This window comes from Heterodontus francisci, chromosome 5, assembly GCF_036365525.1.
Source record: "Heterodontus francisci isolate sHetFra1 chromosome 5, sHetFra1.hap1, whole genome shotgun sequence".
NCBI lineage: Eukaryota > Metazoa > Chordata > Chondrichthyes > Heterodontiformes > Heterodontidae > Heterodontus > Heterodontus francisci.
In genome coordinates, this window is record NC_090375.1 from 197,013,988 (window position 1) to 197,038,900 (window position 24,913).

Genomic DNA, 24,913 nt, shown 5'->3' on the forward strand with positions numbered 1-24,913 from the left:
AAGTCCCCTCAGGATCTTTTATGTTTCAATAAGATCACCTCTCATTCTTCTAAACTCCGATAGATACAGGCCCAACCTGTCCAACCTTTCCTCATAAGATAACCCCCTCATCTCGGGTATCAGTCAAGTGAACCTTCTCTGAATTGCTTCCATTGTAATTTTATCCTTTCTTAAGTAGGGAGACCAAAACTGTACACAGTACTCCAGATGTGGCCTCACTAAGGCCCTGGACAGTTGTAGCACACATCCCTACTTTATATTCTGTTTCCCTTGCAATAAATAACAACACTCCATTTACCTTCCTAATCACTTGCTGTACCTGCATACTAACTTTTTGTGAATCATGTACTGGGACACCCAAATCCCTCTGTACCATACAGTTCTGCAATCTCTCTCCATTTAAATAATATTCTGTTTTTCTATTCTTCCTGCCAAAGTGGACAAGTTCACATTTTGCCACATTATACTCCATCTGCCAAATTTTTGCCCATTCACTTAACCTAACTTATATCCCTTTGTGGACTCTTTATGTCCTCTTGACGACTTGTCTTCCTGCCTAAGTTTGTGTCATCTGCAAATTTAGCACCATACATTCGGTCCTTTCATCAAAGTCATTGATGTATAGGATCATAGAATGATGTAGATTGTAAATAGTTAAGGTCCCAGTACTGACCCCATTGGCTCTCCTTTAGTCACATCCTGCCATCCTGCCAACCCAAAAATGACCCATTTATTCCTGTTAGCTAACCAATCCTCTATCCATACTAATATGTTACCCCCTACACCATGAGCTCTTATTTTGTGCAGTAACTTTTGATGTGGCACCTTATCAAATGCCTTTTAGAAATCCAAGTACACCACATCTGTAGGTCCCCCTTATCCACATTGCTTGTTACTTCCTCAAAAAACTCTAATAAATTAGTCAAACACGATTTCCCTTTCACAAAACCATGTTGACTCTGTCTGATCCCATTATGGTTTTCTAAGTATCCTGCTATAACCTCCTTAATAATGGATTCTAGATGTTAGGCTAACTGGCCTATAGTTTCCTGCTTTCCGTCTTTCTTGAATAGAGGTGTTACATTAGCTATTTTCCAATCTGCTGAGACCCTTCCAGACTCTAGGGAATTTTGGAAAACCACAACCCATGCATCTACTATCTTTGCAGCCACTTCTTTTAAGACCCTAGGATGCAGGCCATCAGGACCTGGGGACTTGTCAGCTTTTATGTCTAATAGTTTTCCCAATACCTTTTCCCTGGTGATGGTGATTGTTTTAAGTTCTTCCCTCCCTTTTACCTTTTGTTTTTCAATTATCTTTGGGATTTTGTTTTGTCTTCTACAGCAAAGAATGACACAAAATTCCTGTTCAATGCCTGCACCCTTTCCTTGTTTTCCATTATTAATTCCCCAGACTCCCTCTCGCGAAGGCTAACACTCACTTTAGTTACTCTTTTCCTATTTAAATACTTGTAGAAACTCTTACTGTTTTTATATTTCGAGCAAGCTTTCTCTCGAACTCTAATTTCTCCCTTTTTTCTGGTTTTTAAAATCTGTTCCTCAACAGTCCTGAGCAGATGTCCTGAACCCTGGCACCAGGCTGGCAACACAGCCTTCTGGACACTTGCTCTTGGCCACAGAGAACAGTGTCCATCTCACGACGATACTGTCCCCTACTACCACTACATTCCTATTTACTCCCCTGCTTGAATGGTTTTCTGTACTATAGTGCCATGGTCAGTTCACTCACCCACCCTGCAGCCCCTGCTCTCATCCATACAAACTGGAAAAACCTCAAACCAGTTGGACAATTGCAAGAGCTGAGGCTCCTCCATTTTTGCCTTCTCGTTCCCCTAACCTGCCTCACTCGCAATTACATCCTCCTGTCCCTGACCACTGACCAAATCAGAAGAGCCTATCCTGAGGGTGTGACTGCCTCTGGAACAAGGTGTCCAGGTAACGTCCCCCCACCTCCCTCCATGATGCATCGCAGTGTCTGTAGCTCAGCCTCCAGCACATAAACTCTGAGCCGAAACTCTGCGAGCTGCAAACTGTGTTTCAAACAGTGTTTTAATAGGTCCTGTAATAAGTTTGCACTAATATCTCATACCCTTTCTCATTGTTACATTTCCCTTCACGTTCCCAGAAATTACTGCACCCAGGAAAATCCCAAGGGCAGCAACCTTTTTAAAGCTTTGGGATGCGGAATCATATTAAATTAGTTTGGGTTATGCAGATCCTGGTTTTCCCAAAGGATGTTGATCCACAGGGACAATATTGGCCAAACTGGGCATTAATGAGTTTGGGAATATCATCCTGAGTGATGCCAGTTATGGTTAATTGCCTCACTAATGCTGGTGGTATTTGGATAATGGCCCATTATTGGAGCAGAGTGCAAGCAGCTTTACTCTGTTCAACTTACTGTGTTACTGTCTCACCTTGATAAACATAAATTGGAATAAAATCAAAATGTGGGGCTTACTGAATGATTCATTCTGCCAACTGGGGGGTTCAAATTCTGCTCTTAACCAAAGGAGGAGTGCCAGTGTGTCAGTGCGATTGATTGAATCCCAATACTGTTTTAAACGTGTAGCTTGGCACTGTGAAATACTTAGCTTATTTTTACTGTATCAGGCCCACAGGATCACGGCTGGTGTGCTGGGTATACGTGTCAGAAAAGAATCTCGCTCTTCTATGGAATTGTGGCAACTAATAAGTCGTATGATCTGTACTTCACCAGTACCAGCCCTCAGAACCAGCGCCTACTGCTTCTCAACACTGATGACAGCAAAGTAAGAAGCTGCTAATGGCGCGAATGGCGTTTATACATCCCCTTTCTGGGGCGTCTTGTTGTTCGTTTTGCTGCTTGCCTAGTGTCAGGATTTTTACTTGTGCCAGTGGCTTCTCATGGAGCACGGTGGGCTCAGGTGGGTGGGGACAGCACCTAGTTTGATCTGACGGGTGTGGAAGGTCATTGCTGTGAGGCAAAGGGACTCGGGAGGTGTGAGATGTTTGGTGGAGGGGGAGGACCTGAGGGTCTCAGATAGTTGGCACCAAAGTGGTGAGGCGCATGGGGGGGCAACTTCAACCTCACCTGCCCATTGGAAAACTGGCAGGATCAGGCGCGATGCCACTTTTACATCTCACCCGATTTTACTCCCGTGAAAGTCAATATTGGGTGGGTCCAATTCCCGTGGGATTCACACCTGCTGGGTTTGGTTAAAATTGCTTGCGTGGAGTGGGAAAGGGGAGATCAAAGACACAAGAGACGAAGAGGGAGGAAGGCTGGAGTAGAAAGGGTAAAGACATGGTTGGAGAGGGAATAATACTGAGGGTAATCTGGTGTGGGAGTATCTGAATTTCAGAGCATGAAAACAGAGCCACTTGCCAAAAGCAGTGAGTGGGAAACACCTGAACACACAAAGACATGAGCTCCATTAACAAACACACAAATTCTTGACCTTGCCTGGCGTTGTCTTTCAGTTCCCTCTGTCCTATACTCATTCTCTCTGTCACCCATAGATGTGCACACCACTATGCAGGGTTCCCATTACCAGGTTTGCATTGCAGGAAGGTTCAAACATTCAGGCCTGGGAGGGTTGTTAAAACTTGCTTCCTGATTGCCTTTAATTTAGACCCAATCAAGTGTAAAATTGAACTGCATGTAAATCGTAAGTCTGACCCCAGCCTCTTCTATTCCCCCACACCGAGGAAGATCTAGTTAAAAGCGAGAATAGGAACACTGATGTTAGGCTTAGGGATCAGGGGACTGTCCAAATTGTCTGGTGGTGCTGTGACGGGACCTGTGACATATCATTGCTCAGATTAAAATAGGAAATCCTATGAAAATGTCATCTACAAGCATAGCCAGGAAATGTGGAAATCCAACAGGAGATATTTATCAGTTTTTTAAGAGAGAGTGCAACACATGTACTAATGTTAAGATTATGCAGAGAGATTAATGTAATACAATTATGACTTTAATAATAGATTTAAAAATAGATATTTGGCTGTTTTGAAGTTTTAACTTACCTTTTGTATTGATACAAACAGCATGTGAGGGGTGTTATGAACATGTGGTGTGACGTGGGTCATTCCGACTGTTCAACTCCCCAGCTGACTGCAGCAAGTGTATTTGTGTTAGAGTTTTTAGCCCCTTGGTGTTTTATTTTTCAAATAAACAGACAGCGACAGGTTTTCTTGTAGATTTTAAAAAACAGAAAGTTAATAGTTTATTGATTGTTACGGTCAAGTGAGGAGGGGTCGAAGGGCTTCCCTCTTTTCCCTCTCCTTGTTTGACCACAACAAGTTTAATTCTTCCTTAAAGTGGATGTACTGACCAATTCAGTAGGTGTTTGATTACTTATTTGCTATGATCGTAACAAGAACCAATCGGACAGGTTTTCTTGAGTTAGTAAAGAAATAGGTTAACTTTATGGTACCTAAACCGAACTAATAAAATAATAAACAATGTGCCAACTTTCACTCAAACACACATTCTGGAGGTTTACATGCACACCAATAGGTTACAGAGTGGGGAAAGGTAGATATTGGTTGAGTTAGAGTCCATTAAAAAGGTAGACAGTCTTTGAAGTTTGGTAATTCGGCTGGCTTCTAGCTGAATGCGGTGGTCCTGAGGCTTTTAGTTTGAAGAGGTGGATGACTGGTTTGGTGAGTCTCTTGGGGATAGTGATGCGGATGATTTCCTCCAACAGGGTTTCGGCTGGAGTATGCAAAGGTGGTCAATCAACAAGCAGGATTTGAAAGCTTTCAAGCTGGAATGGAGAGAGAGAGGGACCCCCAGTTAGGTCTGCATGTGTCAGAGTCCAGTTGCTTCTCCTTTGCTGCAGAGAAAAACACCAGCTTAAAACCACAGATGTGGAGGGGCTTGTCACATGGCAGTCACTTACTGAGACTGGTGGAGGGTTTTGAGTGAGGAGCTAGATGTATTAAATCCTTTTACTCTGTACAATAAATGTGAAATTGAGTAAAGATTGGCTCCAGCATTATCCTTCCATAACAAGCTCCCTGGAGTTTAACATAGTGGACCAAAGAAAATTATCATTCAACAAAACACATCGGCATAACATGATCAACATGCCTTATCCCGAAATTGGTGCAACCACATCCACTCATACACACAGATAGAGACACACTACAAACAGATCGAGAAGGAAAAATGGAAGGTGACTTTTTGTGGGGGAGGAGAAGGTTACAATAAACCTGTTGAATTCTCTTGGAAATCAAGTTCTGGATGGATGCAGACCTCAGATGAGTGCAGTTGTCTCTCATGATTGAAGGTTCAGTTTGAAGATGATGGGTTACATAAGAACATAAGAAATAGGAGCAGGAGTAGGCCATTCAGCCCTTCGAGCCCACTCCACCATTCAATGAGATCATGGCTGATCATCTTCAACACCATTTTCCTGCACTATCCCCGTAACCCTTGATGTTTTTAATATGTAGAAATCTATCGATCTCAGTCTTGAACATACTCAATGACTGAGCCTCCACAGCCCTCTGGGGCAGAGAATTCCAAAGATTCACCACCCTCTGAGTGAAGAAATTCCTCCTCATCTCAGTCCTAAATGGCTTGTCCCTTATTCTGAGACTGTGTCCCCTGGTTCTAGACTCACCAGCCATGGGAAACATCCTTCCTGCATCTACCCCATCGAGCCCTGTAAGAATTTTGTATGTTTGATATCTTCTAAACTCCAGAGAATAAAGGCCCAGTCTATTTAATCTTTCCTCGTAGGACAATCCCTCCATCCCAGCAATTAGTTTGGTGAACATTCGTTGCACTCCCTCTATGGCAAGTATATCTTTCCTTGGGTAAGGAGACCAAAACTGTACACAATACTCCAGGTGTGGTCTCACCAAGGCGCTATATAATTGCAGTAAGATATCTTTACTCCTATACTCAAATCCTCTTGTAATAAAGGGCAACATACCATTTGGCTTTTTAATTGCTTCTGGCCCTGCATGCAAGCTTTCAGTGACTCATGACCAAGGACACCCAAGTCACTTTGAAGTTCAACACTTGCCAGCCTCTCACCATTTAAAAAATACTCTGTATTACTGTTTTTCCAACCAAAATGAATAACCTCACATTTCTCCACATTGTATTCCATCTGCTACATTTTTGCTCACTCATTTAGCTTCTTCAAATCCCCTTTGCATCCTCCTCACAACTCACACTTCCACCTAGTTGTGTCATCTGCAAATTTGGAAATATTACATTTAATCCCCACTCCAAATCATTGATATAGATTGTGAATAGCTGGCGCCCAAGCATTGATCCTTGTCGTATCCCATTAGTCACAGCTTGCCAACTGAAAATGGCCCATTTATTCCTACGCTCTGTTTTCTGTCCGTTAAGCAGTTCTCAATCCACCCAGTATATTCCCCAAAATCCCATGTGCTCGAATTTTGTTTACTAACTGTTATATATGTATATATTGTTATACTATCTGTAATGTGTTAGGACCTAGTTGTTATGTGTAAATATTCCAGTAGGGGGCCACATACACAGCTGCACTGAGGAGTCATGTTATATGTAACACAAGAACCAGTGGAATCAGGTTCTATAGCCAAAGCATGGTGCTGAAATAAACAAGACTGACTTCAGCCTTTTCCAAGTTTAAAGTGTGATTCTTCCCAACATCTGGGAACCAGAAACAACATAAAGACGAAACACAAACCTCTTGTGTGGGACTTTATCAAAAGCTTTTTAAGATCTAAATATACCACATCCTGCTGGTTAGATCCTCAAAAAACAGCTTTATTAAATATGATTTCCCTTACATAAACCCATGTTGACTCTGCCCAATCCTACCATTATTTTCTAAGTCTCCTGTTATTACATCCTTTATTAAAGATTCTAGCATTTTTCCTACAACTGATATTAGGCTAACAGGTCTGTAGTTCCCTGTTTTCTCTCTCCCTCCTTTCTTAAATAGTGGGGTTATAATTGCCACCTTCCAGTCTGCAGGAACCATTCCAGAGTCTATAGAATTTTGAAAGATGACCCCAATGCATCCACTATCTCTGCAGCCACCTCTTTCAACACTCTGGGATGTCGATTATCAGGTCCAGGGGATTTATCTACTTGAAGCCCCAGTAATTTCTTTAGTCCTTTTTTTTTACATATATTAATTACTTCTAGTTCTCACTGCTGTATAATGTAGATGTAGGATTCTGCAGCAGGGCAGGTGCTTTCTGGCTTGGCTGGAACATAAGCTGTTAGGATGTTGCTTCTTTTCTCTCCCTCTCTCTCTCTCCGGCTGTCTTTTTTTTTTAAAGCAAAGCTGTTATCTCTCGTCTTCTGGTAGGAGATACCCTGGTCTCTTCCCCCATGGTGATCGCACAATGGCCCAGGACGTGGCTACTTCACATCTTCTTTGTTTCAGAGGAAGACGTTCAATTCTGGAATGTTTTAGGATGGGTTTCATTGACACCTCGTAGCTTTGAAGATTTGTCCTTTGTCTTTGTCAGACAGTTTGAATACACAAAAGGCCAATCCCTTTCCTTACGGCAGCCATTTTGGACCATTGTTCACTTTTTAAAATGAAGCTTCATTTTTTTAAAAGACAAAGTCAGTTTTTCATATGTCTTCAGAGTTAGTCCATGATTGTTGTATCATCGCAGTTCCGGTGTGTGTGTGACAGGGGTTAAAAGCCCACAGTCACACAAGGTGTTTCTGAAAGGAGCTCGGAGACCAGAGGCTAGCTTTGGTACACAAAGGGTGCAAAAGTGTTTGGGAAAGCACAACAGGGAGTCTGCGCTGCTAAATGAGTCAAACGGCTGCTGAGTTCACCTTGCCTGTGAAGCATCACATACTGTGTGTCAAAGATTGGCTCTATGTTTAATATTGATCAGGAAAATTCAGCCTGTTGTTTCACTGTAACTTCAAATTGTATCTCTGCAGGTGACCCTGTTATACCACACAGTCACTTTTAGATTTGCAGGCAGCAGAAATGTGTGTGTGTAATGTGCAAAGGTTGACCAGGTTAACATCACAGCTGAAGAACTAAGTATCTGTTTTAGAGAGGATAGTGAAGTTTATGATTCTCGGTTTTATACAGTATAGAGTTCACTCTCCTGCCGGATTGTTGGTCTAATAGACTGTACACTCCGTCCTCTTTTCAAAGCGAGGAGAGTCATGGCAAGATCCCAGGACCATTCCAGTCTCAGCTGACAGAGTAAGAGTTCTGGGTTTTGATTCCTGAGGGTGAAATTAGTTATTGTCGATAATGGGAATCAGGCGATAGCGAATCAACTGCTTGTTTTACAGCTGTTTGATCTTACGTTCTATCAGTAGAAAAGAAAATCAGGTGGCTATAAAATGGCAGCTGATTTTACAAGTGTCATTTGGTGCAACCAGTGAAACCCAGATTCCCTCCCTTCCCCTTGGGGTGTTGCTGTAATTTATCTAGATGGGGTAAGAGAGCTTAGATTGGATAGGAAAAGGTGCACTCCCAGCCATAAGGGATGTGAGGTCCATTGGTGAGAGTGCTCAGTAATGCTGAACCCCAGAAAATATCTAGCGTAATAATCCAAAAAAATGTAGCCAGCTGCCTCAGGACTTCACACAATGCTTTTGAGGTTTTGACTGTTACGTAGGCAATTTCTTCTGTCCAACCTCATATCTGCTCTGTCACTGTTTTCATCTCCATAATGTCATTCATCTCCTGCCTCAGCCCCTGTTCTGCTGAAACCTTCATCCATGCCTTTGTTATTTGTAGACTCAGCTATTCCATTGCTCAATTCCCACCTTGCATGCACTCCAAAATTGAACACATCTAAATCTCTGCTGCCTCATATCCTAACTCTCACTAAGTCCTGGTGACCCTCACCCCTGTGCTCATTGACCTCATTGTCTCCCAGTCTAACCACATCTCAATTTTAAAATTCTCATCCTTGTTTTCAAATCCCTCCATGGCCTCGCCCCTCTCTATCCCTATAATCTCCTCCAGTCTTACAACCCTCTGAGATCTCTGTGCTCCTCTAGTTCTGGCCTCTTGAGCATCCCCGATTTTATTGTTCCACAATTGGTGGCTGTGTCTCCAGCTGCCTGGGCCCTAAGCTCTGGAATTCCCTCCCTAAATTAACTCTCTCTCCTCCTTTAAGACACACCTTAAAACTTGCCTCTTTGGCCAGGCTTTTGGTCATCTGCCCTAATATCCCCTTATGTAGCTTGGTGTCAATTTTTTATCGGATAATGCTCCTGTGAAGCGCCTTGAGATGTTTTACTGTATTAGAGGCACTATATAAATGCAAGTTGTTGTTGTTGAATGTTTCAGTAGATGGGTTTATGGGCTGGAAAGATACCAGGGATCTGTAAAGAAAAAAATCTGAAGCTAATATTTCTTTCCTTTCCAAAAAAAAAGGCTGTACGTTTGGCAATATACTATTCAACATCACAACGTCTAGAAGTGTACGTAAACAATATATTCGTCCCTCCTACTAATGCAGAATGGAATGCCGAGCACACTGACTTCATACTGAAGGGCCCGACCTATGCAGGTAAACCAATGTCAAAATCTTTTCTTATGTTGTTCTACTTAGAAGCTTTAAAATAACAGCCTCAGAATAGGTGCACCAGACTCCAAGTAAATCAAAAATGAAAAAAATGAGCCAGCTGGACTTAATACTTGTGTGTTCCATAGAATTGCACAGAATTTACAGCACAGAAACTGGTAACTCAGCCTTATAGGTCCAGCTCGGTATTTAGGCTCCACACAACCCTATTTCATCTCACCCTATCAGCATATCCTTCCATTCCTTTCTCCCTCGTGTGTTTATCCAGCTTCCCCTCAAATGCATTGATACTATTCACCTCAACCACTCCTAGTGGTAGTGAGTTCCACATTCTCACCACTCTAGGGCAAGAAGTTTCTCCTGAATTCCCTATTGGATTTATTAGTGACTGTCTCATATTGATTCCTAATAGTTTTGGTCTCCCTGTGGAAACATCCTCTGTACATCTACCCCTGACAAACCCTTTCATGATTTTAAAGACCTCTATCAGATAGCTAGGACTTCTCTTTTCTAGAGAAAAGAGCGCCAAGATGTTCAGTCTTTCCTGAGGGGTATAACCTCTCCATTCTGTTATCATTTTAGTAAATATTTTTTGCACCTTCTCCAATGTTTCTCTATCCTTTTTGTAATATGGTGATCAGAACTGTTCACATTGCTCCAAGTGTGGTCTAACCAAGGTTCTATACAAGTTTAACATAACTTCTGTTTGTGTTTTCTTGATACAGGAGAATTTGTTCCCAAGTTGGACTCCCCTGTCTCTGGAGAGAACTACTTTGACAGAAAATACCAGATGCTTAATGTTCTAGTGAGGGGCTCGACTCCTATTGAGATCCACACAGCTCCTGTCCTTTTCGTCTCCTTTAATATGCCCGAAACGACAGTGGATGAATTCTACAGTCCCAACCTAGTAGAGCATCTCTCCCTGTTCCTAATGGTGCTTCCAAATAAAATCCGTGTTTCTAAGATTATACGGGAGGCAGGTCGTCGCAGGAAGCGTGCTATAGGGATTATAGTTCAAGTGGAAATTGGAAACCCTCCATCTGAGCAATTCTCAACCGGCAGTAGTAACTCGATCAACACCAGATCTACTGAAGGTAAACAGATTCTTTCAACATTGCACCGCTCATTCTTAGGATATAACTTCATGCATATGGTCGGCGCCAGAAAAATGACATGAAAAATTGTGGGATTGTCTTAAAAACCCAACTGGGTCAGGGAAGGAAACCTGTCATCCACCAGCCGTGGTTCCAGGCCCACAATATGAGGATGACTCTTGATGCTGTCTGACCCTGACCCGAACGCCACAAAAAATTACCACACCATCATTAGACTCTCACTGCCTCGCACCATCACCACACAGACTGCAACAGTTCAAGAAGACAGCTCATCACCACCTTCTCGAGGGCAACATGTGATGGGCAGTAAATGCCAGCCTTGCCAGTGATGCCCACATCCTGAGATCAAATATTTTTAGAAAGGTTTTACATTATCAAGGGAAACAGGCTGGTGTTTATCCTCCACACACACACCATATCCCTTTATCCCCCTTTCCTTTATCCACCTATCAAATCTATTCTTAAATAGTCTCTGCTTCAATCACTAACTCCACTAGTGATTCCACAGGCTCTGTGTAATAAAATGTTTGTTCTGCTCTCTGTCCTAAATCTCTTTTTTTTTAAAATTTTTTTAGAGATACAGCACTGAAACGGGCACTTCAGCTCACCAAGTCTGTGCCGACCATCAACCACCCATTTATACTAATCCTACATTAATCCCATAGTCTTACCACATCCCCATAATTCCCCTACCACCTACCTACACTAGGGGCAATTTACAATGGCCAATTTACCTGTCAACCTGCAAGTCTTTGGCTGTGGGAGGAAACCGGAGCACCCGGAGGAAACCCACGCAGACACAGGGAGAACTTGCAAACTCCGCAAGGGCAGTACCCAGAATCGAACCCGGGTCGCTGGAGCTGTGAGGCTGTGGTGCTAACCACTGCCTTTTTCTCTTCCATTTAATCTTTATATTTATTTTCCTCCATTCTACACCCTTTAATCACTGGAAACAATCTATTTCTTTCTATTCTGTTCCATCCCTTCATAGTTTTAAACAGCTCTATCAAATCATTTTTTTAATCTCCTCTGTTCTAATGTAAACACCCCTGATTTTTTTGAACACTCAGACAAGAGATTTAAGATGTTACAGTGAGCAAATTCAAAGATTTACCAGCCTTTGCTTCATATCCCTTGATCCTCTTGCATAATAAAAATCTATTGATCTCAGTTTTGGAAGCTCCCAATTGACCCCCAGCCTCGACAGCTTTTTTGGGAGAGAGAGTTCCAGATTTCCACTACGCTTTGTGTGAAGAAGTGCTTCCTGACATCACCCCTGACTGACCTGGCTCTAACTTTAAGATTTGGCCCCCTTGTTCTGGACTCCACCCATCAGAGGAAATAGTTTCTCTCTATCTTAACCTTTTAACCTTTTAAACACCTCGATCAGATCACCCCTCAACTGTCGAAATTCAAGAGAATACAAGCCAGGTTTTGTACCCTGTCCTCCTAATTTAACCCTCTAAAACCCCAATATCATTCTGCTAGGTAGGCTAAGTGTTCAAGTGTGCTAGATTTATACTAATACATCTGTTTTGTGTAGAAACTTGCAGTTTGACTTTCCTGAGGGTGATTATGACTGTAACTAATGTAACAATCCCCTCACTCTCTCTCTGCATTTAATGGGCTCGGAAAGTTTCCCACTATGAGACCACTCAATTGGGATATAGAATCAAGTCATTTGCCTGGAATTTCGCAGGTGTTTTCCTGTTGTTCTGCCATAACTTTGGCAAAAACACTGGAAAATATGAACAGGAGGAGGCCATTCGGCCCCTCTAGCCTGTTCTACCATTCAATCTGATCTGTACCTCAACTCCATTTTCCTGCCTTTCCTCCATATCCTTTCACCCAACAAAAATCTATCCATCCTAGTCTTGAACATTCCAATTGACCCCCAGCATCCACACTCTTTTGGGAGGAGGGAGGTCCAGATTTCCACTACCCTTTGTATGAAAAAGCCTGTTGCGCCATTTCAACGAGGGTTTAAGCCGATCTTCCACTGAACTTCCAGTAGTTTGTTGGGAGAACTCTGCAGAAATTCTACCCTCCTCCACCCCTCCCCCCACCCTTCATACCACATAGTAAAGGACAAGGTGACTGACCGTAAATGCTGCTTAATTGTAGCCCAATCTGTCTACCTATGTCTATCCATGACACATTAAAGGAAGCACCGAATCGTGGCTTTGCAAAATATTCAGAAATTTATGGATATGTTGACCCACTGAACTGATGATTTGTGTTAACTTCACGTTGTCCAGGGAAACTGCAGTTCTCCGATCTGAAGGAAATTGCCAGCAGTCTTGGTGAGGCCATGCTCAATGGAACCCTGAGTGCTTCCCTTGGCTTTACAGTCTCTGCAATGGATATCACCAGTCCAGTCCCACCTCCAGGTGACCCACAGTGGGCCCAGGTAACACCTTATGTCTGCATTTCATCCTTATGTCTACATTCAGCACTATACCTTCCCCCAGTACAGAAATAAGCACAGTGAGGAATGCAATTGGCTAAATAAATACAAGTTGCTATTGATTTGCATAGACTACATGGCACAGAAACATGGCATTCAGCCCAACTAGTCTGTGCTGGTGGTTATACTCCACAGACTGTGCCTGTTGATGGATGGAATCCACATTGTGATTCCGGTAGGAGCTCTTCAGCCACGGGGAGGAGGCGGTTGAGAAGGACTCTGCGATGACCTTCCCTGTGACAGACAGCAGGGATACCCCTCTGTAGTTACCGTAGTCGGTCTTGTCGCCTTTTTTGAAGATGGTCCCAATTACAGCGTCGCGGAGATCCACTGGCATGCTCTCCTCCAGCGGCGAGTTTGAAAGAAGGCGTGGCACAGGCGCGACTTGTCCGCAATATTCTGCGTGGTGGATCATTTACGTGGAGGGGGTGGAATGGCCGCCCCATCTACGTCATCGGGGATGGCCGCTCCATTCCCGGCAATGGTGTCCAACGCCACCAAACAGACGCCGGTGCCATTTTTAAAGGGCTTCAAGCCCTTCAGACAATTTTACATTTTTAAAGAGACATTGCTTTAACATAGATTGTAAGAAATCAATAAAAGCTGAAAGCCCCTCTACCACCCGCACCCCCCCCCCCAACCCCCCACCCCCACAATGACCACATACTTTATTTTTGGGCCTTTCCCACCAAAAAATTTTTTATTCCCAAGCCGAACCTCCCCACCCCCGAACTTAGTCAGCTTTGCCCTTTAACCCCTTCCCAGCATCTCTTCAGCCAATGGAAACAGTTTTCTCTGCTCCCCCCTCCCCCTCCTCAAAATTTCACTCCTCCCCCCTTCCCACCAGTGTCATGGAGATCCAAAGGCATGGGAGTTCCAGCCAGCGGCCAGAATATCGACGTGGGACGGCCGTTGCTACCAGGCGACTGTTTATTCATTACTTTTAATATGATTAGCATATGCAGACGAAGGCTCCGCCACCAAGTGGCAGTGGGGTCACACCAAGGCCTCACCGCCGCCGGTAAAATGCGGCAGGTCCTTTCCAGTGTCGGGGGTTGTGGCATGCCTCTCCCGGAAGAATTTTCTGGGCCCAACCACCAGGCCCCCCAACATCGGTGGGCTTGTAAAATTCAGCCCTGGTGTCAAAAGTGCCTCTCCGCCATATTTTAGAAATTGAGGAATTCCATCTACACTGGGGGCCTTATTTTCTTTAGAGGTCGGATGGCCTTTTCGATCTCGTGTTGGGCTGGGATTGTGCTGAGATCACGGCAGACAGCGTGTGATCTTCACAGCAAGACAACTCCAAGAAAAATGTAGGGAGCAGCAGCAACCTTTATACTTGGTGTTCTCCAACCTCACAAAGGCCTTCCACTCTATCAATCAGGAGGGATTATGGAACATCCTCCTCAAATATGGCTGTCCAGAGAAATTCGTCGCCATCCTCCGCCTGCTGCCGATGACATGCAACCTGTAATCCTTGCCAATGGATCTGCCACTGACCCAATCCGAGTGCAAACTGGAGTTAAGCAAGGCTGTGCCATTGCACGCACGCTCTTTTCTATCTTCCTCACCGCAACACTCCACCTCATCGCCATGAAGCTCCCTGCTGGAGTAGATCTACTCTACAGGACGAGCAGCAAACTATTTAACCTACATCACCTCCAGTTCAGAACCAAGGCCACTCCAACCTCTGTCATTGAGCTACAGTATGCTGATGATACTTGCGTATGCGCACACTCAGAGGCCAAGCTTCAAACCCTCGTCAATGCATTCATGCAGGTGTATGAAAGAATGCGCTTTAAGCTAAACATCTGTAAGACAAAGATCCTCTACCAGTCTGCAGCGCAACACTGCCCCCCCACCCCCGACTATCAAGATTCACAGCGAACCGCTGGACAATGTGGATCACTTCTCATAACTTGGGAGCCTCCTTTCAGCAAGGACAGACATTGACGATGGAACTCAGCATCCCCTCCAGTCAGCGCAGCCTTCGGTCGTCTGAGGAAAAGAGTGTTTGACAACCATGACCTCAAAACTGGCACCAAGCTCATGGTCTACAGGGCCGCAGTGTTACCCTCCCTCCTGTATGCATTGGAAACATGGACACTGTACAGCAGACATCTCAAAACCCTGGAGAGATATCACCAGTGGTGCCTCCGCAAGATCCTGTAAATTCAGTGGCAGGACAGGAGCTTCAATATCAGTGTCCTCTCTCAGGCCAGCATCCCCAGTATCTGGTCATGGCTAGTCAGTTACGTTGGGCGGCCACATCGTCTGCATGCCTGACACAAGACTCCCAAAACAAGCTTTCTACACTGAGCTCCATCACAGCAAGAGGTTACCAGGAGGGCAGAGGAAACGCTACAAGGATGTCCTTAAAGCCTCTCTGAAAAAATGTGACATCTTCACTGATTCGTGGGAATCTCTTTCCCAAGACCGTCCAAAATGGAAAAGAAACATCTGTGAAGGTGCCAGCCAGTTCGAACAAATGTAAACATGCCCAGGCAGAGACCAAGTGCAAACAGGGGAAGGAGCGTTCGGAAATTTGAGAATCCCATTCACTCGCCTCATTGAACACCACCTGCGGCAAAGTGTGCGGATCCAGAATTAGACTATTCAGTCACCTAAGGACCCACAACCCTGGAGTGGACGAAAGTCATCCTCGTTCCCGAGGGACTGCCTGAGAAGAAGATGATGCCTCCACACAATCCTCCCCCCACCACACCTCAGACTTTCAGCCTGCCTTTCTATTCCCTTTTCTCTCATGAAGTCATCTAGTTTCCTTTTGAAAGCTATTTACATCAATCCATTCCTTCCAGAACACAAACTAATTACTGCAGCTTCTGGAAATCTGAAATAAAACAGAAATTGCTGCAAACACTGAGTAGATCAAGCAGCATCTGTGGAGCGAGAAAGAGAGAGATAATGTTTCAGGATAATGACTTTCATTTCCTCCACACACTTAACAGAGCAACATTCATATTTAATTATCAGGACCAGCTTCAAACTCGAATCAGTCATTCGTACTGTGCCAGGAAAAGAGAAGCAATTCGCAGTTACTGGAGTAGGTATTTGTTTTTTCCCATTTTCTTTCATTTGGCTCCAAGGGGAGAAAAAAGAAGCATCACTAAATTTGGCTACTGAAGACACGAGAATATGTACAAGGAAATCTCTCAGGAGCATTGGCTTCTAACTATGAGAGCAAGTGTGGAAAGGTGGCAACTGTCTTGAGAGAGACGAGCCCTCCCAGTGACAAACTGAGGGGATCGGGCCATCCCCCTGTTTTACACCCCATTGACCCCTGGGCAGATTAGATTAAAACAATCCCACGTCTTCCAGTAACTGGGAATAAAGGATCTATGCTTAAATTGGTGGGGGTATATTTCAAATATGACTACTCCCCTTACTGAAGGTGTGCTAACTTGAAGTTTCATTTGTGTTTGCATTATGCATTTGATGCTCCTTGCTTTGCATATTTTAGTGAGAAAGTAGATGTGGTCCCTACCCTAATTCAAGCCTATCTTCTCACCAAAATTAACAACTAGGGGGAAATACATCCTTTTGCATCGGGTGAGCATGAAGTATGGTCACAGCATTGGATCTGTCCTGTCACTGGTAATTTTACTTGAAAAGAAGGAAGGCAAAGTCAGGTTACTTTTATTAAATAGGAAATATATGCTGCAGGAGATTTGGTAGGATAAGGGAATCTTCCGGATAGAAGAGAATGCTTGAGGGTGGATTCCATTTTGGAAAATGAACATGGATGCATCTGCTCCACAGTGACCAACTTGTGCAGTTGGTTGCCCAGCAACTGCACGACCTGCGGAGAGTTTCATTTCTCTAAAGAGAAGGTTCACCAACTATTTCTTTCACATCAGAAACCTCCTGTGCCAGGTTAGAAAATTGAGAACTGAAACCAGTTATAAAGATGTATAGGTGGACGTGAATGTCAGGTGTCACAGCCAGTGGAAAAGTTGTGGACTGCTTTTCGAACCTCCGCCTGAATTTCTCAAACTGAAAACAAGACTTCTCCAAATAGCCGTGATAACATGAGCCCTTAGAGTGGATGTAACGGCACCCAGGAATTCCTTCAACGTGAAGGATATAAACCAACCTGCGTCTTTGCTCGGAATCCAATGTGTGACTTCACATTGAGGTACTGCTCAAGGATGTCCTCACCTACTTGCCATCTCCTCGTGGGGATGCTTTCAGTGAAAAAGCAAGTGACACCTAATTTGTGTGTCACTGGGTGGAAGAAGATCTCAACGAAATGGAATTGAACAGGATAGGGGAATAGGAGAGGAACATGGGATTTAGGATATTGCTCGTGTGGATGGGAAAGAACAGCAAGGGCTGGTTAGACTAAACATTGTTTCCATGTAATTGCTCCATGTACACCTGAGGAAAGGCATATTTAGGACGCTACATAAGGAGAGAGATTATTGTTACTAGACAAGGTAATTCACCACAAAAACAAACCTCAAATCTGTCACTAAAAGAAGGCACACATTTGTTCTAATGATGTTGCTGCAATGTTTTGTCTGCAAAATCCCAAATGAGACGTTTCGTCCGTTAACTTCTTCCTGATGGCTCTGTTTTCCATAGGTTTTAGGGTTGGTCCTTTGTGAAAGCAGGTTGAGTATCACTGGTCCATTAGCCCAGCAGCTCAGTATTAGTTGAGGACACAGAAGCTGCCCACTTCTATCTGGACCCCCACCTCGACTCCAATCCCACGGATACCAGAAGGTTTCACGAACATGTTCTTCTGCCAACTCTGCAAATTTATTAGACGGTCACAGGCACTGTTCATGTACTTGACGATCAGATTATGGATTGAGTCACTGCGGGAAGCAGCACAGGCCTCTGTGAAGGTCAGCCTCCACTTTCCTGTGTCCATAACGGAAACCGCAGAGCTGTGCCTGTTCACTGAGAGATGTACTTGCTGCCTTTCACAAATCAATGGTTGTGAACAGGAAATAACCACCTATCTTGTGTCCCAACCACTCACCACTGAAGGACCAGTTCCTGCTGTTAAGTGGCTGAGATTCTCCACATAAATTTGTTTCCTTCACAGGTGTCTAACAATAGCCATGCTCCACACACATCGGCAATGATAGACAAATAGGTTCCGACGGTGACTTTGTTGCATTAACTCCAGTTGTGATCAACTGTTTGGTTTTCTTGGCAAACTCTAACTTGCAGCTCCTTTTCTGCCCCGTCACAGCGTCATCTGCTGCTGAAACCCTCATCCATCCCTTTGTTATCTCTACACTTGACTATTCCAACGCACTCCGGGCTGCTCTCCCACATTCTACTCTCCATAAATTTGAGGTCATCCAAAACTCTGCTGCCTGTGTCCGAACTTGCACCAAATCCCACTCACCCACCCACCCCTGTGCTCGCTGGCTTACACTGGCTCCCAGTTAAGCAACATCTTGATTTTAAAATTATTATCCTTGTTTTCAAATCCCTCCAAGTCCTTCCCCACCCTTTCCGCCCCCTCACTATCTCTGTAGTCTCTGCTGCTCAAATTCTGACCTCTTACGCAGACACCAACTTGAATCGCTCCACCATTGGCGGCCGTGCCTTCAGCTGCCTGGGCCCTAAGCTCTGGAATTCCCTCCCTAAACCTCTCCGCCTCTTTCCTCTGTCTCCTCCTTTAAGATTAAAACCTACTTCTTGGACCAAGCTTTTGGTCACCTGACCCAATATCTCCTTATGAGGCTCAGTGTCATATTTTGTTACCGCTTCTGTGAAGGGCCTTGGGATGCTTTACTATGTTAAAGGCACTATGTAAATGCAAGTTGTTGTTTTTGCTGTAGATGGCCTCAAAACCAGTGCTGCGCGAAGCAGCTAGTAACAACTACATAGCCACTGTGACTGGTCTGATTGTGGTCAAGGAACCAGTTGCTGGACAACCCGGGCAGTGGTTGAGGCAACAGCCCAGCGTGATGGCAGTGGCTGATAACGTAAGTTAGATTTGAGTTGCAAGGTTTAATTTGCATTCCCTGGAGGTATTTGTTCTTGGGATGTGATGAACACAGGCTAGCCAGCAATCAAATAAATCCGATAATATCTGTGACCTACGCTCCACCACAAGATGAGAACCTCGAAGTAGTTAGCCCATAGAATTATAGGATAGTACAGCACAGAAGGAGGCCATTCAGCCCATTGGTTCTGTGCTGGCTGCCTCGAAGAGCAATCCAGTTAGTCCCACCACCCCACACTCTTTCCCCATATCCAATAAATACTCATACAACCTTAAATAGGGAAGGCTTGTGCTTCAGCTATTCTAATGCTATTTAGAAATCAGCAAGATTTAATTTAATATCATGGAAAAATACAGTACCTAAAAGCAGACGTCACCGACTGCACTGCTGTTTCTCCACAACACATGTCAGTAGGTGTTTCAATGCATTCAGGCTCTGCTCTGCCTGTTTTCATGATATTGATGTCAACTGGCAGTTTGACAGCCAAACATGGGATAGGTTTGAATCAGAATGTTTGTTGAAGTTTGTTCAAAATATTCGTGTCGTTTTACCAATCCGCTAATGGATGGGAAATGACAGCAAGACTACCCCTGAATTCCCAGTGGCTCGAGGGTGAAATTTCCAAACGTACCCCTTTTATGTCCAAAAATCCAACCACTATTAACAGACTTTTAATTGAAAATGTCACGAGGTGCCCTGCCTCGGTTGAGAAGTCTTGAAGGTTGGGAGCAGAGGAAAAGGGGGTGGGGGATAGAAGGGAAGATCAGCAGCCATATCACTACCAGGCCTCATTCACACCCCCTCCCAGAAACTGGCTCGGCTGTGCTTTGTGAAGGGGTGGGGTGAGGCTGGAGATCGAAATCTGGTTTCCACAGTCAAGGGACAGTCCCCAGAGACTGGAAACAGGAAAATAAGTTTTAAAAAGTACTGTTCATGACAGTATTGGTATTCCATCCCGGGTTAGCTTGCTAAAAACATGTGTAAGGATGAATCTGCAGCACAGGGTGTTAATGTCAGGATGTTAGAGTGTCGGGGCTTCAGGTCGGAGCGTTATGGTGTCGGGTGTTGGGGGACGGGATGTTACGGTGTCGGGCGTTTTGAGGACACAGTATTTCACTATACTGTGTGTAGTCTGATGCCAGTGTTTTATATTCCAGGGCAACTGTGTGTCAGTGGGTGTCACTTCATGGGAGCTGGATGTTGTCCTCGTGGATTCTCAGAATGTGACCGTTTCAGGACTTAATGGGACGACAAGTATCTTGTTCGTGGGCTGCTGGGCAAATTACACCAACCTCTCCATCAATGCAAACGGTAACATTAGATCAGCCCTAACACAATCAGCCCTCTCCATCTCCTCCATAAAATACAGCATTTCATGATTTAAAAAATCTGGAAGTTATACACTGAGTATTTAAAGCTTCTGACTCTGCTTTGAGAGGATTTAACTCCGGGGCTTCATTTCCATGTCAGAATTCCAACTCCCAGCAAGATTTCGGGTAGCCGGAGATCACTGGGGGGGGATCTTCCTTTTTCCTCAACCGAGGATTCCCCCCCACTGTGGTTGACAGGGCCCTCAACCATGTCCAGCCCATTTCCCGTACCTCTACCCTCACCCCTTCCTCTCCCTCCCAGAACCACGACAGGGTTCCCCTTGTCCTCACTTTCCACCCCATCAGCCTCCATATCAAAGGATCATCCTCCACCATTTCTGCCACCTCCAGCGTGATGCCGCTACCAAACGCATCTTCCCCTCCCTTCCCCTGTCAGCATTCCGAAGGGATCGTTCCCTCCGCAACACCCTGGTCCACTCCTCCATTACCCCCACCACCTCGTCCCCTTCCCATGGCACCTTCCCCTGCAATCGCAGGACGTGTAATACCTGCCTATTTACCTTCTCTCTCCTCACTATCCCAGGCTCCAAACACTCCTTTCAGGTGAAGCAGCGATTTACTTGTACTTCTTTCAATGTAGTATACTGCATTCGCTGCTCACAATGTGGTCTCCTCTACATTGGGGAGACCAAACGCAGACTGGGTGACCACTTTGCGGAACATCTCCACTCAGTCCACAAGCAGGACCCTGAGCTTCCGGTTGCTTGCCATTTCAACACTCCCCCCTGCTCTCATGCTCACATCTCTATCCTGGGCTTGCTGCAGTGCTCCAGTGAACATCAACGCAAGCTCAAGGAACAGATCTCATTTACCGATTAGGCACACTACGGCCTGCCAGACTGAACATTGAGTTCAATAATTTCAGAGCATGACGGGCCCCCCATTTTACTTTTATTTTGAGTTATTTTTTCTTTTTTTACAATTTTTTTTTGTATGTTTATTTTATTTCATCTTAGTTTGTTCAGTTTGCTTACCCACTGTTTTATTTTTTCATGTTTGCACTTGCTGCTGTTCAATCTTCAGTCCGTTAACACCCTATCTGTACTAATGCTTTGTCTTTCAACACACTATTAACATATTGTTTGCCTTTGCTCCATGAGCTTCTGGTCGGTTATTCTCTGTGGCCTTGTCCAATCTACACCTTCTCCTTTGTTACCTCTTGCCCCACCCCTGCTTTACTTGCTTATAACCTTTTACATTTCTAATATTTGTCAGTTCTGAAGAAGGGTCACTGACCTGAAACATTAACTCTGCTTCTCTCTGCACAGATGCTGCCAGACCTGCTGAGTATTTCCAGCATTTCTTGTTAATATTATCAATTTAATGTTCTTAGCCTGTCTCTTGTATTCATCTCATTGGAATTTCCAAACCTGTTTATCATGAGTTGTCTTAAAGACCAGAACAGCATGGGGACAAAGAACAACTAAGCCACAGATCAATCTAAAGATAACACACTTTGTAAATTGAATCATAGAACAGTGGCAGGATGTTACTTGGCTCAGTGGAATTTCTCCCCACTCTGCAAAGGGGAACAGAGCAAGCCCCCACCGTGAGACACAGCTCAATCACTTGCATTTAAGATTCTTCATATCTCCCAAAGTATTTAATGATCTTTTGCTTGTTCTTCAATTCCATTGCTGAGCAGATATTCCTGCAGATTCTAACATTCACTCAGCAATGAGTTCCACGAGGCAGAGTTTCAACTATGGGTACGGTGATCTGTTGCAAATTACACTCAAAATTGTGTTAGTTTTTAGAAGTTTTTTTTCTTGTTTTGAGTGAAACTCATTTAAATATCACAAACATAAAATCTGCCATGGACTAGGTGCAATTGGCTTGTGTTTTAGAATGCATTCTTTGATTTTTTTTGAGTGGTAAGACTGCAGTTTGATTAATGCAGCTGAGAATGAGAATGGCACAAAAAAAAGTTTTTTTAGTCAGTGTCAGTTGAGCACCATGAGTAACCCGATTTTAAAGAACTGAAACAAATTTCTAGATAATTAGACGGAACCATTTACTAGTTATATTGAGGTACAGTAGTTATTAAAAGCATCTGACAAAAGCTTAAATTTTGGAACTGCCTGCAAGTTCTGCAATTTGTGCAAACTTACCATGGCAATTAATTCATCCTTGGGGGCGTGAACAGTTTGTGGGCACAAAAAGATTGTGGCAAATCGATTTGCACTCAACATAATTTGTGCTTAAAATTCTGTGATCTTTTGCGCCTATTATAGAGATTTCAGGCAAATTGTAGCGAAAAAAAAACAGCACAACCGAGCAGAAACTTCAAGGATTTATTGCTGTGCAGAGAAATAAAATCATTGGTCCCACTGATGTTTAACATCTTTTATTCTTGAGTTTGTGCTATGTAAAGGTTGCAGCTGGTTCCCTTTCCTATCATCCTACCTCTTCACTACATTCATTACATATTCACTCAACTCTCCACACCCCACACGTACCCCCAACCTTATTTAGTGTTGATGACACATTGAGGTGATGGAGTGAAACACTTGTGTGTCCAAACAATAACCATCACACATTGGAAAGTTAGAGCCACATCACCTCTGGAATCACCAATAATAATCAACATACTGTTCTTTACCCAGGGTAATATGGAACTCGCTATCACAGACTGGCCGAGGTGAATAGTATAGATATATTTAAGGGGATGGAAGTGAAGGCTATGCTGATAGGGTAAGATGAAAAGGGGGTGGGAAGAGTCACGCGCGGAGCAGAAACACGGCACGGACCCGTTTGGTCAAATGGCCTACTTCTGTGCTGTAAAATTTCTATAATTCTTTGTAAATGACATTTTGAGTCTAAAACGTTTCATCATTTTCTATCTGTGGACTATTGTGCTGCAGGTACCAGCTACAAACTTAAGTTCCAACTGAAGTCGATTCAAACTCGTTCTAGCACCTTCTCTGTGGGACAAACAACCAGCACTCTGGGCAAACCTTCAAGCCCACCCTCAGGCCCAGCCTCACCGCATGGTAACAGAAGAGCAATAATCGCTGGGACAGTTGTTGGAGGCCTTCTGCTCATCATCATTATTGCTGTTGTAATCTGGAAAATAACAGGTAGGGGGCAGAAATCAGCTTGTCAATGTTGAGATGCTCAATCGTTCCTTTAGGTTTGGTCCATTGCCACCAGATTGCTGTCATTTAAAGGTCTGCAATATATTTTGAGCAGAGCAGTGACCAATTTATCCAAATGTTCATTCATTCTTGAGACATGGGCCTCGCTGGCTAGGACAGCATTTGTTGTCCATCCCTAATTGCCCTTGAGAAGGTGGTGGTGAGCTGCCTTCTTGAACCACTGCAGTCCATGTGGGGTTGTTACACCCACAGTGCTGTTAGGGAGGGAGTTCCAGGATTTTGACCCAGTGACAGTGAAGGAACGGCGATATAGTTCCAAGTCAGGATAGTGTGTGACTTGGAGGGAACTTGCAGCTGGTGGTGTTCCCATGTATCTGCTGCCCTTGTCCTTCTAGTTGGTAGAGGGTTTGGAAGGTGCTGTCGAAGGAGGCTTCACACAAGTTGCTGCAGTGCATCGTGTAGTTGGTATACACTGCTGCCACTGTCTGCTGGTGATGGAGGAATCTAGAGAGAGCATCAGAAAGGGTTGATGATCCAGCTCATAACTCTGGGGTTTCACACTGTGCTGTCATGTTTATCTACAGCTGGTAACGCCAATAAGATTCAGACTTCTACCAGGCCAGAAGCACAGGACAGGAAGCAAGTTGAAAAGTTACCTTGTGACAATCCAGTCTACACTCTCCCATCTGTGGAAAACTGACCAGCTCACTGCTTAAAAAATGGTAAAGAAAAAATGTTCTCTATTGTGCTACTTGCAGAGTTAAATAAAGAATGCAGCCTGTTGCAGAGGGTGGGGATGGTCTATTGTTTATTACTGACCACCGACCACTATTCCAGCTGCCCAGCATGCTAAATGTGGTGGCCCTTATTTCTGCCTCGTATTCAGCAGCCTCTGCTGATTTTTTTTTTTACATCCCAGAGAATCCATTTGAAGAATCTTGGCCACAGTCTTTCCCTTCCTGACTGCAGGGATCCCCTCCAGTTCCACTCTCGCTGCTCCATCACAGTCACTCCATCCAACTCCGGGATCATCCTCAGGAACTTCCTGATCCCACATCCCATACCTCCACCATGCCACCTCCCTCTCTGCCTTCAAAAACTTTAACACCTTATTTTTCACCATTTTAAGAGTCCTCTTACTATCCACTGCCTTATAAAGTACAAGGCTGATATCAGAACTGAGAGGTTTTACCCAGGAGGAAAGGCTGAACAGGCTGGTGACCCAAAAGAAATCTCCAAAGAAAACTGTAACTGTGTTCAATAGGGTGGGTGTAGTAATGATGCTTCCACTTGCAGCCAAGCCCAGAAATAGG

General features: G+C 44.2%; 1 protein-coding gene across 1 annotated transcript in view; it reads left to right on the top strand.

The window, feature by feature from the left end:
• Positions 1 to 24,913, top strand: part of pkhd1l1.1 (PKHD1 like 1, tandem duplicate 1) — a 258,831-nt gene that overhangs the window by 227,412 nt on the left and 6,506 nt on the right. Inside the window, exons 70-77 of the mRNA XM_068032692.1 lie at positions 2,634 to 2,791; positions 9,389 to 9,524; positions 10,265 to 10,633; positions 12,913 to 13,064; positions 18,944 to 19,090; positions 20,269 to 20,422; positions 23,367 to 23,582; positions 24,185 to 24,322. Coding sequence (XP_067888793.1) covers positions 2,634 to 2,791; positions 9,389 to 9,524; positions 10,265 to 10,633; positions 12,913 to 13,064; positions 18,944 to 19,090; positions 20,269 to 20,422; positions 23,367 to 23,582; positions 24,185 to 24,300 — 1,448 coding nt within the window. The 3' untranslated portion in view covers positions 24,301 to 24,322. The remainder of the gene's footprint in view (positions 1 to 2,633; positions 2,792 to 9,388; positions 9,525 to 10,264; positions 10,634 to 12,912; positions 13,065 to 18,943; positions 19,091 to 20,268; positions 20,423 to 23,366; positions 23,583 to 24,184; positions 24,323 to 24,913) is intronic.